Source organism: Typha angustifolia, chromosome 9 (assembly GCF_048772165.1).
Source record: "Typha angustifolia cultivar Huaian chromosome 9, ASM4877216v1, whole genome shotgun sequence".
Lineage (NCBI taxonomy): Eukaryota > Viridiplantae > Streptophyta > Magnoliopsida > Poales > Typhaceae > Typha > Typha angustifolia.
In genome coordinates this window covers 12,156,087-12,175,379 of record NC_133247.1, presented here as the reverse complement: position 1 = coordinate 12,175,379, position 19,293 = coordinate 12,156,087, and the positions used below count along the sequence as shown (strand labels likewise).

The 19,293-nt window shown below is 37.4% G+C and overlaps 3 protein-coding genes across 5 annotated transcripts; all 3 read left to right on the top strand.

The window, feature by feature from the left end:
• Window positions 1–207: 207 nt before the first annotated feature.
• Window positions 208–848, top strand: LOC140767240 (uncharacterized). Its single transcript, XM_073107085.1, has 2 exons — window positions 208–508; window positions 601–848. Exons 1-2 carry the CDS (start codon window positions 319–321, stop codon window positions 720–722), a joined length of 312 nt encoding a protein of 103 aa, XP_072963186.1. The 5' UTR covers window positions 208–318; the 3' UTR covers window positions 723–848.
• Window positions 849–10,660: 9,812 nt separating this feature from the next.
• Window positions 10,661–11,957, top strand: LOC140767895 (probable WRKY transcription factor 17). Its single transcript, XM_073107977.1, has 3 exons — window positions 10,661–11,312; window positions 11,418–11,543; window positions 11,626–11,957. Exons 1-3 carry the CDS (start codon window positions 10,774–10,776, stop codon window positions 11,792–11,794), a joined length of 834 nt encoding a protein of 277 aa, XP_072964078.1. The 5' UTR covers window positions 10,661–10,773; the 3' UTR covers window positions 11,795–11,957.
• A 4,287-nt stretch (window positions 11,958–16,244) lies between these two features.
• Window positions 16,245–18,722, top strand: LOC140767273 (auxin efflux carrier component 2-like). 3 transcript variants are annotated; one of them, XM_073107122.1, is made up of 6 exons: window positions 16,245–17,284; window positions 17,354–17,609; window positions 17,756–17,841; window positions 17,943–18,100; window positions 18,188–18,248; window positions 18,354–18,722. In XM_073107122.1, the coding sequence occupies exons 1-6, from the start codon at window positions 16,267–16,269 to the stop codon at window positions 18,446–18,448; spliced, it is 1,674 nt and encodes a 557-aa protein (XP_072963223.1). In that variant the 5' UTR covers window positions 16,245–16,266; the 3' UTR covers window positions 18,449–18,722. The 3 variants fall into 3 exon arrangements, with proteins under 3 accessions (XP_072963223.1, XP_072963225.1, XP_072963224.1); XM_073107124.1 differs by having other exon boundaries at window positions 16,245–17,236; window positions 18,354–18,721; XM_073107123.1 differs by having other exon boundaries at window positions 18,172–18,248; window positions 18,354–18,720.
• The last annotated feature ends 571 nt before the right edge of the window (window positions 18,723–19,293 follow it).

Below are 19,293 nucleotides of genomic sequence, written 5' to 3'. Positions count from 1 at the left end.
GTTAAAAAATAAAAAAATAAAAAATAAAAAAAAAAAATTGGACTCAATCTAGAAGAAGTCAATACCCACCCAAATCCACCTAAATTTAAACGTCTCTCGCGTGAACCGCACCGTCTTCGGACACGTGACACTCATCGGTGGGCCCCACATAATTGGGTCAAACCATTGGACGCTTCGGAACAAAACTCAGCCCAGTCGTCTCCTTTCCCCTTCTTAATTACAAAAGCAAACCTCTCGCCTTCCTCGTCCCCCAAAACCCTCCCTGTTCCTTTTCCTTCCCTCCCCCGCGAAGCAAAACACCACCTCCTCCCGTCTCCCATGGCGTACGTCGACCACGCCTTCTCCATCTCCGAGGACGACGACATCCTCGCCGGCCCCCGCGCCATCGAGAACCGCCCGCCGGTCAAGGAGATCGCCTTCGCCGTCGCCCTCCTCGTCTTCGGTTCCCTCGCCGTCTTCTCGGGTTCCCTCATGGCCGTCGACCGCGTCGGCGGCGACAGAGCACACGGTAATGATCACTTCCCTCTCTTTTTTTGGCCTTTTAGTGATTCTTTTTGTAGGTTGTTGTTGATTTTTATTCCATATTTTGGTGGAAATTAGGGGTTTTCTTTGCGATTTTGGGGGCAATTATGTTCATACCTGGGTTCTACTACACAAGGATAGCGTATTACGCTTACAAAGGGTATAAAGGCTTCTCCTTTTCCACCATTCCTCCCGTTTGAGAAGGAAACTTTGTGCCTTTCTGTATAGATCTTTTGATAGAGGCATACTGTGTTTTCTTTGTTTATGTATGGTAACTGGCTATTTACCTCTCTGCTTGTATAAATATAAGGAGATTTTGGGGTCTAGACGCTTGAAAAGTTAGGTCATATTGGCCTTCCTTTTCTTTTGTTATGCTGTTTGGTTGCGTTTGTTTTCCTTCAACAGGTGGCCAAAGTATTGACTTCAGTTTTGTGCTTATGATGGAATTTAACTTTTCAAGGCATCATATGGGCATGATCATGTTGTCTTCTTCTCCTCAGCTGCACTTTCCAAAATTGATGTAGCTTGCTTACACTGTCATTCTGTAAAACATGTGAGAAGTGGGGAGTTTTAGCTTTTGGCTAAGTTTGCTTTTGTGTATATGCTTGGCCGCTGGCAGTAGCTGTGGCTGTTTGGTGGAGAAAAGAATCAGATACTTGTTTAACTAGTATTTAGAAGAAGCTAGCTAGTCCATGGAGAAAGTAAATTTAATAAAATGGTGTAGTTAAGAATACTCAAGGTCCTTATTTTGTCATCTTAGGAGTTTATAATCAGGCTGAAACCTAAATTGATCAAGGAAGTGTGCCAGGGGTGAGAAAAGATAAACAAAGAAATACCAAGGCTTATATTTTTTGTATTTGTAGAACAGGTGGTCATGGGCTCTTATTGAAAAATCTAGAGAGATCAAAAAATTTATCCTTCTTGACGGCCCTTCATGGAAATTCCTGCTACATACTCAGATCCTGGTCAAACTTGTGACCAATTTGCCTACCTATTCACCAGAAGTTTCAAAGAAACATTTTTGACCACTAGAATAGAAAGAAGGAAGAAAACAGGAACAAATCATATCTTGGAAGAAGTCAATAGTCTCATCTGTTGGATCAATTGTAATTACTAAACCCTCAATAGATTAATGAAAGCATCAGTACCATAGCATACCCTGTTGTAATATGGACTTTATAGACTGATACTATGATCAGCTGTTAATGAGATAGCATTTCTTTGATTGAAAATATCAGTGGAGTCCATGTTCCCTGGGTAACAGTTATAAGAAAACTACTCAGTTGACTAGTTCGTTTTTCCTTCAGATCTCTGTTTTCAGTATATCCGCTGTTATTGATAGGGACTTTTTAGTAGAGCTCTTAGGTACTATTCCTTGATTTCCTTTATCTGATTGTACAGGGCTTTTGATGAACAGGTTCAAAGACATATCTTTTAGACTTCCAATCTATTAAGCAAAGGCTTTACGAATCAGTTTATCTTTCTTGATTTCTTATTAGATCTAGCTGTTTGCCTTTGCAACAGCCGTGCAATCTCAATTAGCATGAGTGGCAAGTATAAATTTCATCTGAAATTGGATACCGCATACTATATAGCCATGTCCAATGTCATTCTGTATTGTGGTAGCAACCACTTTTTGTTTAGTCATTTCGTGTTATGACTTGTTGATGTGAAAGTTCACTTGTGAGTTATAATAGTTTCAGAGATGTATACTTACACCTATGCATAGAATTTTTAGGAAAGGGCAATAAACTGATACTTGATTTACTCATGTGGTAGATGCTAACTACAGAGACAAAGGTTATAGTTTTTTATTGGTGCATTGCATTTTCTTGTGGACTACAGAGACTAAGGTCTAAGGGTATAGTAGTTTCCTAGTACATTGCATTTTCTTAATATTCCCTACGCATATCTAGGCAATGTTGTGTTAGGCTGCCACTCCATTCTACTTCTTGAGTTGAAAAGCAATTATAATTTGCTTGATTACTTCCCAGCATTCTTGTGTTTTTCTCTTTTCTTCTTGTTGTAAGATGATTCTAGTATTCCAACTTGTAAGGTAATTAGCCAAAAGCTCTATTGTAAAAGAATTACTTTGAACGGTCTTCTTCATACAAGTTCTGCATATGCTAAGTGTCAAAGCTAGTCTTAAAAAAGCATGCTCTCTTATTCTGGTGCTCTGCTGCAACTCTTTTTTACATCGTCAAGATCTCCTCAATACGTCATGACGCCAATCTTGGAGCCTTTTGGAATTGTTTTGTGCGTGTGTTTACGTAGGGTCACTTGTGATTTGTGAAAAAACCAAAACGCTCGTCCATATTTTGCTTGCAAACCTAGAAAGTTGTTCTCAACTATATATGGTTTTCACTCAAGTTAGTTTTCTGTTTTGAGAGGCTTATGTCATGATGCCAACCTTAGGGTCTTTTGGAATTGTTTTCTGTGTTTAATAGGTCACATTGATCAGAGAAAAACCAGTATTCTTTTGCATCTTTTTTGCTTGCGGATTTACAAAGTTGTTCTTGGATACAGATGGTTTTCACTTGAGTTTTTTTTTTAAAAAAAAATTTATTGTGAGAAAGCTTACTGGACTAGTTCTCCTTTTTGTCTTCGTTCTGCAGTGCAAATGTTATTTTAGCTGTTGTCATTGGTAACCACTTTATCTGCTTCTTAGTTCTCACAAAGATCAGGCAGATGACACCCAAGATGTGTTGCTTTTCAACATTCAATCTGGTCTTTTCTTTTTCTTTTTCTTTTTTAGAGAGGTGTCTTCATTCCTCATCTAAGAAGTTACACATTGGCTTCTTTAGGTATCTTGGTCAAGTATACTAGGTTTCCTTCTACTACCTTCCTTGTCCTATTAATTCCTTTTCCCTTCTATCTTCTGATATATTAGCTCCCTGTGTTGAGAAGCAAGTTCTACAGAGGATTACAATAGTACTAGTAGGTCATATTGGATGCGAGATAACTACTTTATACCCTTTTTGATCCTTGAATAAATTTTTCTTTGATATGTTGGAAGAGCTCAGCCTTTGTTTGTTTTTATCTACTTTAATTGGAAACTAACAAACCATATAGGACAAGGAAGTGGGTGAAAATTTAACAACCAGCCCCTCAAGGGTTCAAATTTGATTCGATTCTCTAGTACGAATATTTTCAATCTAATATCCTTAAAGGACACAGCTCTTTTTTATATCATTTCTTGGCAATGAAGTCCACCTACTTTGCAACCCTACTTTCTTATTTATTCTTGTTAGCCTAGTCTTATAACCTAACGTGCATATTATTTAGTTCATGAAGAAGGTGTAGCTATTGTTGGTATCTTTCTTTTTAACTTAAACTCATGTCTCTTGTCTATTAATTAGATGATATGTAAATACCTTATAGTTATGCACACATAACCATATAATATTTGTCTATTAGCTTCAGATCCAGAAATGACCAATGATGCTTACTGTGGATATTGTTAAGTTTTCTTTCTTTTTGACTTAAACTCATGTCTCTTGTCTATTAATTAGATGATATGTAAATACCTTATAGTTATGCACACATAATCATATAATATTTGTCTATTATTAGCTTCAGATCCAGAAATGACCAATGATATTTACTGTGGATATTGTTAAGTTTTCCTCCTCCTTTATTTTGAAAAAAAGAGAGTCTTTCAAGTGACCACAATGCTTGAAGTTTGGAAATGATACCTTTGCTTGTTTGCAAAGGTATAATGAGTTGATATCTACAATGTTAATATGGTGGGTCATCTTCCATGACAGCATATGTATATCCACTGTCAACCATATCTACCATTGAGTGCATATAAATACACTTCACACCTTACCATTATTACAGCAGGATCAAATCCATTTAATCCTTATATGCCAATATTATTAAGTGATAGAAGACAACTGGGGAAAATAAAAGCTCAATTTTTTAACCATCCTTCTCTAAATGTATGCATGATGTCCTTTTGCCATCTTTTGTTGCTAAATTATGGATCCCAAATGTTATAACCCATTTCCTCCTTCAAGATTCCCCAAACTTGAGGAAAATATTATCAGGACATGTACATAGACCCACATCCATTTATTTATGAGTACCAATTACCATAATATTAGCACAAAATATTATTTGGTACAATGCACACTTATTATGTTCTACTTAGTACTATTTTGCATTTACTTTTAATTTTGTCAAGGAATAAAAAAAAATTAAACACTCTTATTGCACTTTCTCTTGTGCCTTTTAGCTAAAATTAATTGTGTAAATGCCCAACTCACAACTCATCCCAGGAGAGAATTCTAACTATCATGTTATAAAACCTTGTATTCATGAGCTCAAATCATCAGGAATTCAGGAGGTAAGAAGAAAGGAACCCCAAAACCTTGTGAATTATGCCACAACAAACCATCATATGTATATAATTTCAAGAAGCTAGCAGTCGTATTATTTTCAGACCAAGAACACAGGTGCAAAGCTTATTCCAAATGATCGTGGAACCAAAACCAAAACCAAGAAGAAAGAAAGAAAAGAGAGAGAGAGAGAGAGAGAGAGAGAGAGAGAGAGAGAGAGAGAGTTATTACAAAGGATTCAAACACGACATACTCGAATTCTCTTCCTTCTAAGGCAAACGAGGGGGACGAAAATGGCGGCGAGATCTTCCGGCACGGGGTAGAAAACGCGCGGCGGAGGCAGCTGGGATAACTTCCTCTTCACCGGCGGCGCCTTCCTGGGCGCCGGCGGGCAAACCACCGCCGGCTTTGTCGCCTGTTGGTCGGACTTTGGCGTGGCGCATCCCTCCTCTCCGCCAGCGGATGTCTCAGGTGAGCTCTCTAAGATTGTTTGAATGGGAGCTAGTGATGGCAATTCACCAACAACCACCTCTAAGCCCATGCTTTGAGTATACCAAGAGATCAACAAAGAGTAGAAGTAGAAGTAAACTACTAGAAGTGATCAGTTTGAGAAGAAGAAGAAGAAGAAGAAGAAGAAGAAGAAGAAGAGCAGGCGTGGAGACACATGAGATGGTGGTGATGATGGAGTTCTGCAAGCTTGGATGGGAGAAAAGGTGAACAGCATTATATGAAGAGGCAGTGCAAAGTTGTTAAATATACTCATTCTAGAGAGAGAGAGAGAGAGAGAGAGAGAGAGAGAGAGAGAGAGAGAGAGAGAGAGAGAGAGAGAGGTAGACATAGATAGAATGTAATGCAAATGATTAATGTGAGGAGAGAGAGAGAGAGAGAAAAAGTTTAGAAGAAAGATAAAGGAAATAAGAGTTTTAAGGTAGCTTTTAACTCTTGAGCTTAGCTGTTCATGTGGGTGGTGATCAAACCATAGGAAGGACCACAAAGATGGGCTCCACTTTTACTAAGCCCAATGGGCCTTACATTCCTCGTCGGATAATCTCCACCGTCGGATCGCCCTCGATGATTATATCAAAGCCATCCTTTTAAAAAAAACAAAATAGATTAATGGAATCTATTTTAATTAACATGGCATCTCTCTTAATTAATTTGGGCTTATTCTAACATACCATCACCATTTACTCTCTCTCTCTCTCATTCATATGATGCAAATTAAAGCTGTTGATGTCACATGGCATATGTTGGGTTAGGAGGGGGTTAAGTTTCCTTTTTAGTAATCATTCATCAAACCAACCTACCTTTGAACACATGATCAAATCTTGTTCATGGCCAATTTCTCTTAGAAAATTTGTTTAAAAAATATTATATTATATCTTTCGCTTTTATTATTATTATTATCTTACCACATAGTTATTTATCGGTCTACTCCTGTATTTTGCTTTTATTATCTCAAAAATACAGGTTAACACGGGCAAAAATATTACGATTATTATATATATATATATAATTAATTTAGCTCATCTAATGTACATCTCTCTAGTAGTAGTGGACAAGAAGAAAACTATTGAAAATAACCTTTTCCATTTCATATGACAGCATGGTTGGCCTGGACCAAATTAATTTCATGGGGACCAAATAAAGTTAATTAATGCTGGCTGCTAAAAGGGATAAAATAACAGTGTAAGGTGATATATATATATATATATATATCCTAAGGACCACTTGCCTGCCAAATGTATCTTAGCTCAGAAGCTTCATCTATTACTTCACCACCTTCTTCCACCCAAAGTTATTTTCCCCAGTGTGGTACAAGCTCATCTATCATCTCAGCCAAATTGCTTTCATTCCTTTCATACTTATGCATACACATTGCATATCTTTCATGGGTGTGAGAGTGTAATTATAGTAGCAGATCCCAATGAAACTTTCCTATTCTTTTCAACAATGGCTGCTTGCTAGATTGGCATGGAGGATTGGAGAGCAAGAAAGGCAGCATGAGAGCAGTGTAAGAAAGGAACCCCACCCAATCCATATATATATATATATATATATATATATATAGATTGCTTCACATAGACATAGTAAAAGAGTATGTGTTTCCATGTACAAAGATTGATGAAGAAATTAACAAATGACATGAAACCAAAGAAGCCTAGGGATCAGGGAGTATGTAAGAGAAGGCATAGTTATAATATCTTAAGATGAAATATAAATATATATATAGCATTCTTTTGTTGCATGTATACTTTTTTTTTAATCTATTAATTTACTAAGATTTTAACTTAAATGAAATATATAATGTAGAAGAATAGTGTTTTGTAGCATATGTGACACACTATATATCCTATAGATAGAAGTTTTTATAATAAAACAATCACATTAAACCACTTGTTAGTATCTATTACTTTTATAAAATTATATAAAAGAACACAGACTTAGAGGAGGGTCATGAAGACCATCACCTTCTCTTCTTTCTTTATAATTCATGGCAGATGTAATTAAGGGTTCTATATCATCATGCACATGGATTAAAGGGCAAAATAAAGAACAAGGAAAAGTACACTTGGCCCTAATTGTTTAGTTTAGGGTAAAGATATTCTTATCCACACCAATTAAGAGACATTTATTCCCCATCTCCTCATATAGAATTACAAATAAAGAGCTAGATGTTTTCTTTTCTTTTCTTTTCTTTTTTGTGGGGGTGTTATGGTAAGAAGTTGGTGGATTAGTGGTTAATTAATTTGGTTTGAAGTGGGAATTAGCCAACTATTTACTTTTGTAATCTTTTTTTGAGCATTTACCTTTGTCCATCTTTAATATGAAAATTTATATAATACATTACATGTAGGGAAAACAATAGTTCCAAAGAAAAATTGGATGACAATTGAAACCTTAGTTTAAACTATGATAAACATGAATGAAGAACATTAATCCTCTTACAAACACTACAATTAATGCATGATAAATCTACCATAATCATTCAAATTATGATAAATATTATAATGATTGGGACTACCAATAGCAATGAGGGTGGTTGTAATCCCTCAAATTAGGCATCTCCTTTCATTAGTTAAGCATGTCCTCATGCAAGGAGGCACATATGCCTTGATGTTAAGATCCCAAGGCCTTTGCATATCTCCCATCTTTGTATTAATATAATACACTTGGATTAGATTCCTAAATCTCACCTACTTGCATGCACCTCTCCATGCACTCCTACTCCCACTCTAAAAGCTTTCACTACTTCCAACATAGTGGCCATGTACGAAAACCCATAACATAATGGCCATAGGCATGTGGACTACTCATAGCATGGGGATGATGATACAATGCTTGCTTATGAGATTTAATTAATTAATTAATTAATTAGTTAGTGTGATTAAGCTTATTTACATGCATGAGGCTCATCATGGATGACACTATGTTTGGCATGTGTTAGCTTCCACATATGATGATGCCATGACATGTGGCAATGATTGTCCTTTAATTAGTGTATTAGTTTGCCAATTAACTATTAAGAAAATAAAATGTTCCTATAATTATTAATTATTGTACTTTATATTACTAGGCCTCACTTGGCATCACAATTAGGGTTGCATTTAGGCAATTTTATAATAAAAATTCTAGAGTTCTCAAATATATTAAAGCCCATATTGGGCCCAAACTTAACACATAAAGCCCACCAAGTCTAACATGTTATTAAATGGGCCTCTGAATAGTAATTGTGGCCCCTTATGGATAAATTGAAACAAATTCACTTAAATGTGAGCTTTTATTGTCAAAAATTTGAATTTAAAAACCTCTATTATGCAATCAAAAGTCCCAGTTAGCACGATAGTCGGATCGGATCTTACCATCCCACAACAAGCAACCGCAGAGCTAAACACTGTCAATGATTCACATGTTTCTCTGAGTAAGTTAAAACAAGCCGTCGTACTAGGTTTTTGTTCATAATTTGAAGTCAAATCTTCAAAGTTTTATAAGTCAAACTTGAAATTAAAATCTCATTTATGTATATAGGCACAGTAGTCAGAACTAACCAAACCTGTAATTGGAGGTCGTGATCGCACCAACGACACCACTCATTATACACGTGTTTCTCTGAATACGTTAAAAGATGTCGCTATATGTATGTCAACACATCGAACAAGTAGCGAAATTTTGCTCTCGTTCACAACTCCGAAGTTTCTTTCGCATAAGGGGACAGGTGGGAATCTTTCAATTCCGGTTGAGAGAGATATTTGTTTCTAAATACAATTATTAATTTAGAGTCCATCTTTGCTTTTATTCCCATGAGTATGAGTATGAACTCACTTAATTTGGCCTTAATGGTGAGAACTCTATATCAGTTGACAAAAAATTAAGAACCAGTAAAGCTGGCATCTGTTGACTTTGCCCCCAAAGAGATGTGAATAACTCGTGTGAATAAATTTAGAATCCAATTTCTTCGTTTCCCTTTTTCTTTTTGCATGCAAGCCCTTCTAATTCTTGTATTTAGATGTATGCCCCTCCAAAGTTTATATTTATTTATATACCCTTCCTGCCTTTTTTTTGCAGTTATAAATTAAAATCTGAATGTAATTTATTTCTCATATTTTTTTTAATGGAGAATAAGGGTATTTTTATAATTTTTAGAGTTAATTTGATTAAATTTAATCTCGTGAATAAGAGATTTTAGAAGGGTATACATAAAAAGAAAAGATTCAAATCATAAATAAAATATTTTATGTAGGGGCATAAATGCAAAAAACTATGACAATCCGAAAAATATATATTTTATTTCATAAATCTAATAGATATAAAACGGTAAACTTATCAGCCCCTTATTAAATTAAATTTATATTTCGGTAATAAAGCTTGGTCAAACTATGTGCAGCTACTCTTCTAGAAAGTAAAACCAGCGACTCATTCCCCAACGCAACTCTCTCTTTAGCTCTTGGTCAACTCCCGCGGATAGACCGACTATTCGGGTATAATTCCAAACTTATCCGAGTATTAATCCACTATTCCTCAGTTGACTTCTTAAACCACTTGACAAAAAAAAAATTTTAAATATATATATATATATTCGCCGCCTCCACTTTGTCCAACTCCACGTGGTGGAATTATTCTTAGAAACCCCTCCTTTTTGGTCAACGTCTCCTTTTCCTCCGAGCCGTGGGATCTGGAATTATCCGGGTCAACGGATGGGATTAATTAGTCTAGATGCTCACCGAGACCATATGGATTAAATTAATTAATTTAATGCACGAGTAGATTTTCCAAAGATATGGTCGGAAAAAAAAATATATATTATATATTATATATAGAAGAGAGATGGGAATAATTTTAGTGCACGTAACTCAGAGAGAGAGAGAGAGAGAGAGAGAGTTTGACTTTAATTTGTAGCCACGCCTTTATATATGGACACAATAATAAGATGGGCACGCATCTCAAAGTCCACCCATCGGACGGCTGAGATTTCGTTCCCTCTCCCGCCCAACTACCGCTGCGGACCAAAGGACGAGTACTTTTGCATTTATGCCCTTGTTAGATTATTTATTCTAATATATGTATGTATGTGTGTGTGTTTATATTAGAGGGTAAAGCAAGTTATGACAATTAGGAGGGTTAAAAAGTGAATAATAAAGTTTAGAGGGGATATAATGAAAGAAGAGAAGGAAAGTTAGTAAAGGGAGGATGGATCCATCAGGACCGTCTGATTAAAAGACTCGTTTGACTCGAATCTTGGCAGGTCATTCTTTCGTGTCTATATATTTTAAAGACTGGCGTTCATCTCCTACTACTACGAAGAAGGAGAAGGAGACGGAGACGAAGAAGGAGAGATCTCTCGATCCAACTCTAATGGTAGCTTTAGGGTTTTAGAAGGAGAGCTAGTTTTTAACGAGGAGCGGTGGTGATGGCCGTCGATCTGATGGGGTACTCCAAAATGGACGACCAGATGGCGATCCAGGAGGCCGCAACGGCCGGGCTCAAGAGCTTGGAGCACCTCGTCCTCCAGCTCTCCTGCCAGAGGACACCGCAGCCCTCCGACTACCGCCGCGTGGCGGATCAGACGGTCTCTAAGTTCAAGAAGGTGATCTCCATCCTCGACCGCACCGGCCACGCGCGGTTCCGCCGCGCTCCTCCGGCGGCCCGGCCGGTCGACCCCCTACCACAAACCATAACCCTAGCTCCTCCTCCTCCTCCTCCACCGCCGCCGCCACCGGCGCCGCAGAGCTTGACGCTGGACTTCACGAAGCCGAACACGGTCCCCTTCAAGGAAGGATTCAGCACCTCGCCCCCGATATCGTCGGCGACCTCGTCTTTCCTCTCCTCCATCACCGCCGGCGAGGGCACCGTCTCGAAGGGGAAGCCACTCCTCCCCGGAAAGCCGCCCCTCTCAAAGAAGTGCTCCGCCCACTCCTCCGGCGGCCGCTGCCACTGCTCCAAGAAGAGGTAAACCAAACTCCCCCCTCTTAGATCCAAATTTCGCCTCTTGGCGCACGTTAGCACGTCTTGCTCCGTCCCCGCTAACATACTCGCCGTGCGTCCGTCGCGCAGGAAGTCGAGGACGAAGAAGGCGATCCGAGTCCCCGCGATCAGCTCGAAGATCGCCGACATCCCGCCCGACGAGTACTCATGGAGGAAGTACGGCCAGAAGCCGATCAAGGGATCCCCCTACCCCCGGTAACTTTCCTCTCACCCTAACCGCCATCCGATCTCTCACGTGTCCTTTCTCCTAACCGTCCGATCCTTCTCTCCATCCCAGGGGTTACTACAAGTGCAGCACCTTCCGGGGCTGCCCCGCGAGGAAGCACGTGGAGCGTGCCACGGACGACCCCGCGATGCTCATCGTCACGTACGAGGGGGAGCACCGGCACGCCACGTGTACTCCGGCGATCGATCACGCCCGTCCATCTCCTCCTGATCTCGTGTAATATTTCCCCCCCTTTTTTTTTTCTTTTACCCCCCCAATGTTTTGCTTATTACTTTTTACCGTTGTAAAAAGAAAAAGATCCCGGAGGGCAGAAAAGGAAATGTAGGAAAAAAGAAGTGTTTTGACTTTCGAACTATTGGAGCAAAACGGTGGGTTGGTTGAAACTGTCATGTGCTTGTTCCGTTGACTACTATCTTCAAACATTCATATCCATAAAGACCAAAACGCCCTTTATTATTTTAAAAAGAAAGAAAAAAAAAATCTAAATTAGTTCTAGGGTGATAGAAACTAATACTATCATTATTAATCAGTTAGGTCAACTCACCTTAAGAGAGTATAAATTATTCTAGTATTACAAATCTAGATGGAACACTTCACGAGTTTAGTATAATAATTATGGGTCAATAATAACTATATTAATTATTCTTTCTCTGAGCTGTCCATTTGGACTTTCACATTGAATATTGGAGCTAAATTAAAGTGTTTCATACATCATCCAAGAGACTATTGCTATTGCCATTGGACATATAATTATGTACCTTTTAATGGTCTTGTACATGGAAGTCTTCCACTCCTTGCATATACTAATGAGATAGAAATTAAGAGTAGTGGATCAAGAATTGACTACTGAAATAAAAGTAATATAGTTGGTGCCCACTTGGCAAGATATATAGCTTGTAATATTTCCACCTTGTTGTACACTCCAAGAATTCAAACAAAAAAAAGCTATCTTTCTATCTACTACTACTCTCTAGATATATTTTGCATTCAAAGTGCTCTTCTTCTTTTCACTTCTTATTTATTTATTAGAGAAGGTGGATTCCTTTTTGCAAAGGTGGGAAAGGAAAAAAAAAAAAAAGAAGGAAGAGGAGAGGAGAAGCAACATAGTCAAAAGAATTGAATTCATTGATATTATATACATGAGCTTAGTGGTGCTCCTCTTTTGCTAATGTATTCAAAATTGAGTCAATATGTCAATAGTCCCCTTGGTTTATTCTAATGGTGGACTATAAATTTGGGTAAATAAATACAAACAAATAAACTCCATCATCAACCATAATTTCCAACACTCTTCCAACAATTATAGATTTTTTTTATTAAAAAAAATATATCACAAGCTCATAAGCTAATCATAAGTTGCGATTTAATATATAGATTAAACAATTAGAATAACTTTTATAAAAAATAAGTTACAGTAGATCTAAACTATACACATAAATTAACTCATAAAACTCAACAATTAGAATTATAAATTTCATGTGAGTTAATAAGAATTAGGTAGGCATCTAAACTCCAAACCAAACCTAACTTCTAAGTCAACTAAATTTAAGATCTCTGAAAGAAAGGAACCCACCACCACCACCACCACCACACAAGATGAGGTGATGGAAGGAGACCAATTATGACAATCCCTATTTAAGTAGTTGGAGGTTAGAACTCCATGTTTATAATGATTTTGATCCCTATTGCAAGTTCTCTGAATCATTTTGAGAGCTACAATTTCCTAATCTTTTTTTGGTCCCATTTTTTATACATCCATGGGGCCCTCATCCCACATGCCCATCCTTTGATCATCCATCATCCATCTCTCTCTCTCTCTCTCTCTCTCTCTCTCTCTCTCTCTCTCTCTCTCTCAAGATAAATAATGTGGGCCTTTTGGTGGATGGGCCTTTACTTAATGTTGTCCATGGAACTTTATTGCCAATCACATGGCAAGCACTATTAAAGTTGGTCAAATATGTACTTCCTATCATTAATTATCTTTGCACACATTTTAATCTTTTTCTGAATCAAAAGTGCAAGTTTTATTGGATACATTTGTTGGGCCCCTTTTTTTTCTCTCTCTCTTTCCAATGAGGGCTATTAGTTGATCATTAGATGGGCCTCATCTCAGGGCTTTTGTAATTTAATTATATATAAGTTTTTTAATTTACGATAATAGGCTTTAGTATGTATTGCATATGTAAATTATGTGCACTCAATTATAACATAATATGTATTAAATGTAAAAACTATATGTACTCAGTTTTAGATGTTAAATAAAAAAAATTAAATACAATTAAATTGCAAAACCCTTGCCTCCTTTAGCACCTAGAAGATGGTAGGGAAATTTTTAATACTTGAGGCAAACTAGAGATAATATTATCATATCCAATCTTAGCCTAATTAACTTGAGGGTCAAAAGGATAATGTATAAAATGGATTTTATACTTTAAGTTTTGATGTGCATCAAATTAAGAGTGCTTGCTCTCTTGGACTTGATGCAAAGCAAATTAAAGTCTAAAAAAGTGGGTAAAAGTCTAATAAACTGCCCCTAACTGAAGACCAATCCATTATAGTTGATTGAACTTTTGCTTGCTAGGTCAAACTCGCCAAACTATAAAGCAAGTCTTACTCAAATATTACTTTAATTAATTGGACTTTTTATGTGCTTTTAATATCTTCTAGATTCAATCACGGTGGCCTAATTTGTACTAGGAATGGAGACATATACTAATCTAGTAGATTATTATAGGACTAGAGCTCGATTAGATGTAGTGTTGGGTAACTTAATTGGGTTAATTAGCTTAATTAACTTGAGATTTGGGTTAATTACTCCAGAGCATATGTGAGTGTGCATTACGAGAAGGCAAGAGAGGAAAATGGCATGTAGGCTGCTGAGTGCTGCGAATTAGGTCGGGTCCAATCATATTAATGTGGGTATTGGACTTCATGGATTGAGTCCAATTATCTTTTAATTAATTCATATTTATCTCTTATATGAGTCCTTAAAATAAGTCTAGTTAAATCATGTAAGTCCTTAATGTAAGTCTAGTTAAGTCATGTAAGTCTCTAGGACAAGTCTAATTAAGTCACGTAAGCCTCTAGGGTAAGCCTAATTAAGTCATGTAAGTTTTAAATACAAACCTAATTAAGTCATGTAAGTCCTTAATACAAGTCTAGTTAAGACTAGTTTAATTAAGTCATGTAAGTTTTTAAGACAAGTTCAATTAAATCATATAAGCATTTAAGACAAATTTAGTTCGAGTCATGTAAGTCTTTCGGCTAATCCTAGTATGATTCGTTGTACTCAATCTCTATATATATGAGGAGTTGGTCTCCTTTGTTTAATCATCTAAGTATTAAAAAGAATATTTGTCTTAAATAATCTTAAGAGTAAGAGTAAGATAGGAGTAGCCATAAAAGTAATATAAAGGTATAAAAGTAAATTAATTTCTCCTCCACCACCACCACCGTCACCTTACATCTCTCTCTAATTAAGTCAAGCTTCTACGATAAGTCTAGTTAAGTCATGTAAGTCTTTAATGTAAATCTAATTAAGTCAAGTAAGTCCTTAATACTAGTCCAGTTAAGACAAGTTCAATTAAGTCATATAAGCATTTAAAACAAATTTTTAGTTTGGGTTATGTAAGTCTTTCGGGCTAATCCTAGTATGATTCATTATACTCAATCTCTATATATAGGAGAGGTCGGTCTCCTTCGTTTAATCATCCAATTATTAAAAAAATATTTGTCTTAAATAATCTTAAGAGTAAAAATAAGATAAAAGTAGCCATAAAAGTAATATAAAGGTATAAAAGTAAATTAATTTCTCCTCCTCCACCACCACCACCACCACCACCACCACCACCACCACCACCACCACCACCACCACCGCCACTTTACATCTCTCTCTATCTCTAGATCTGTATTCCAGCTTCTTTCTCCACCATCTCCTAAGTGGATCAAACGACCAATGAGGGACTAACCATGCACGTATTAGCCTACATAAGTGGAGATCCAAAGAATAAATTAAAAAGGTAATCATTATTAATTAGTTATCTAACCTTAATTAGAAGATCCAACCTAATGATTTCATGAGTTAAATCTCTTCATTCACATTTCTTAAAACAACCAAGTCTCAAGATCAGCATCAAGCTTACTCAAAACAACCAACCTACAAATAAAAGAATAAGATACAAATAGAAAACAAAACATAGCTACTAAATTTAATATTTGCTTGTATATCCTTCAAAACAATTCGTTTTTTACTTAAATGAATGCCTATTATTATTATTAAAACGTTATTAATTATATAAAAGATAGAGATCAATAATACTTTTCATATTTGATACATGTTTGATTATAAAATACAAAACTTATTCGTTCACTAACTAACGATTATACATTATCATCTATTTGAGTGAATAACAATACATAAAAGTTATTTTTTATTTTTACTATTGTCAAATTATTGTGCTCTAATTATTAATTAATAACTTAATCACTTATATTTAGAACAAAAAAAAAATCAAATGCTTGCTTATTCCATCTTATTTTAAAGCACACAGATCGAGCTAAAGAGATGCCCAAGTAGAAGCTATGTATATATTATATATATATATATATATATATATATATATATATATATATAGTTTATAACTCGATCCATAAACTAAATTACGTCTCGATCTACTTTTGATCTTATCCGCCATGATCACCGGGAAGGACATATACGACGTGCTGGCGGCGGTGGTGCCGCTGTACGTGGCGATGGTGCTGGCGTACGGGTCGGTGAGATGGTGGAAGATCTTTACACCGGAGCAATGCGCCGGCGTCAACCGCTTCGTGGCCATGTTCGCCGTCCCACTCCTCTCCTTCCACTTCATCGCCTCCAATGACCCCTACGCCATGAACTACCACTTCCTCGCCGCCGACTCCCTCCAGAAGCTCGTCATCCTCCTCGCCCTCTTCCTCTGGCACAACCTCTCCAACGCCGGCCACCTCGACTGGCTCATCACCCTCTTCTCCCTCTCCACACTCCCCAACACCCTCGTCATGGGTATCCCCTTGCTAAGCGCCATGTACGGCGACTTCTCCGGCGACCTTATGGTGCAAGTAGTAGTTCTGCAGAGCGTCATTTGGTACACCCTCATGCTCTTCTTGTTCGAGTACCGCGCCGCCAAAGCCTTGATCTCGGGGCAGTTCGCCAACGATACCATCGCCGGAGCGATCTCCTCCTTCCGAGTGGACTCTGACGTCGTTTCGCTCAGCGGCCGGGAGCCGTTGCAGGCCGACGCCGAGGTGGGGAGAGACGGAAAAGTCCACGTGGTCATTAAAAGGTCGTCGGCCGTGAATTCTTCTTCTTCTTCGAGATCGATGGCAGTACTGTCGAACATGACTACTCCTAGGGCTTCCAACCTCACCGGAGTGGAGATCTACTCGCTGCGGTCTTCGAAGGAGCCAACGCCGAGGACGTCGAGCTTCAACCAGGCCGACTTCTACGCCATGTTCGCAAATAAGGAAGACATGAGAACCAGGAGCAGTGATTCCATCAACGACCCTAATGCGAATCTCGCCGGCGTAGCCAAGAACAAGGAGCTACACATGTTCGTGTGGAGCTCAACCGCCTCGCCGGCGTCGGAGGCTAACCTGAGGAATGTGGTGAACAAGGCCGCCTCAGGTGAACTTGGAGCTGCGGATAATAAAATTCCTACGCCTGAACCTAAAGGTGCATGTACGATATCATAAATTATTATCATCTCTTTTCTTCATGGAATGGTTGCATGCATGCATGCAGGTAGTGAGAATGGCGAGTTAGAAATAGTGGAAGAAGGTGGGAAAATTAGCAGCATTAATGTACCGAAGGTTCCGGTGAACGGTCCGCCGGTAACGGCGAACAAGCCGGGGTTAGTGGAGGTGAGCAGCCGCCGGCCAATGCCGCCGGCCAGCGTGATGACAAGGCTTATACTGATCATGGTGTGGAGGAAGCTCATCAGAAACCCTAACACTTACTCAAGCCTCTTTGGCCTGGCTTGGTCACTAGTGTCTTTCAGGTGATCATCATCAAAAGTACACCATGAACATAAACTAGATTATTTTATTTGTTTGAATCCAAGTTTAGATTGAATACAAATGCATGTGACTAATTATAAATTCAACTTAATTTATATATATTTTTATTTTTATTTTTTTTATTCAGATGGAAGATAGAGATGCCAACAATAATAAAAGGTTCTATATCCATTCTATCTGATGCTGGATTAGGGATGGCTATGTTCAGCTTAGGTACTTATAATTATTAGCTCATTTAATACTCTATATATCATGCAATAATAATTATAATATGCTTTACTTTATATCCTGTTCATCATCATCAAAAAATATAGGTCTGTTCATGGCTCTGCAACCAAAGATCATCGCCTGCGGGAAGTCCGTCGCCGCCTTCTCGATGGCAGTTAGGTTTCTGACAGGCCCGGCGGTGATCACGGCCACCTCCATCGCCGTCGGAGTCCGCGGCGTTCTTCTTCACGTAGCCATTGTTCAGGTGATCATATATAAAAGTTTGGTTCTTAAATAAATAGTAGTAATTGGATCTATAATATTAATTGTTAACAGGCAGCTCTTCCTCAAGGAATTGTTCCATTTGTGTTTGCCAAGGAGTATAATTGTCATCCAGACATCCTTAGTACAGCGTACGTCATTATAAAACTTCTTATCATCAATCAATATTTAGAAGATGATGGTATATATATATATATATTATATGATAAACTTAACTTTGGAAATATTTCTTGCAGGGTTATATTTGGAATGCTCATTGCGTTACCGATCACTATCCTCTATTATGTTCTTCTTGGAGTATAAAGATCTAGAGGAAGTGAAAAACTTTTAATACAAGAGAGGCATGGTTAATTATTAATTAAAGGCCTAGGTTTCTATGTTACTAGTTAATTTATATATATATATATATGTATGTATAATTTTAATATAGATTCCATTGTTTAGATATAAAGTACTTGCTGGCTTGGTGAATGTGCATGTGATTTGATCCAGTGAAGACTTGGCCACATCCCAATCTTGGATGTTTGCATTGATTTAATTTCCTCTGAGATCCAAAAACCATGTGAGTGTGATCCCATGCAGGATTAGGCTAATTAATTAGAGCCTTGGAGTTACATTGGGGAGGGTGGATTAATGTATATAGATCTCTAATCATATCATTTCTCTTGTCAGCTAATTGGAAGTGCATGTGGATATGATCTAGGTGTGAAAAGAGTCCTTTAGATAACATTGAAGACTCCAAAGTTTTCTTTAATTAATTAACTTATAATTCAGCATTATAATCTATTAGTTTAAGATTAGATTATTCTATTTTCAAAACTACTATACTTTCTGTGGACGAGTCTCAGTTAAAAACTCAGAAAGCAATTAACTAGTTAGCTATATATATATATATATAGATAGAAAGATTAATTCATTAATTAACCATCATGTTAATTGTTGATTAACGGGATCCATTTGATCTATAGACTCGTACAATAAAAACAAATTAAAGTAGACCTAATAAATGTCTAATTATTGCAGTAGCTAGGGTGTACTGCAAACCTAGGGATGAGGAAAATATGCATGGGAGAAGGCCGACATTGGAGTGTTGCAGATAATTAACTCAAAACTCATTAAAGATCAACAGAGACTTTAACCTCTGTATATATATATAACAATCAATCAAGTAATTAC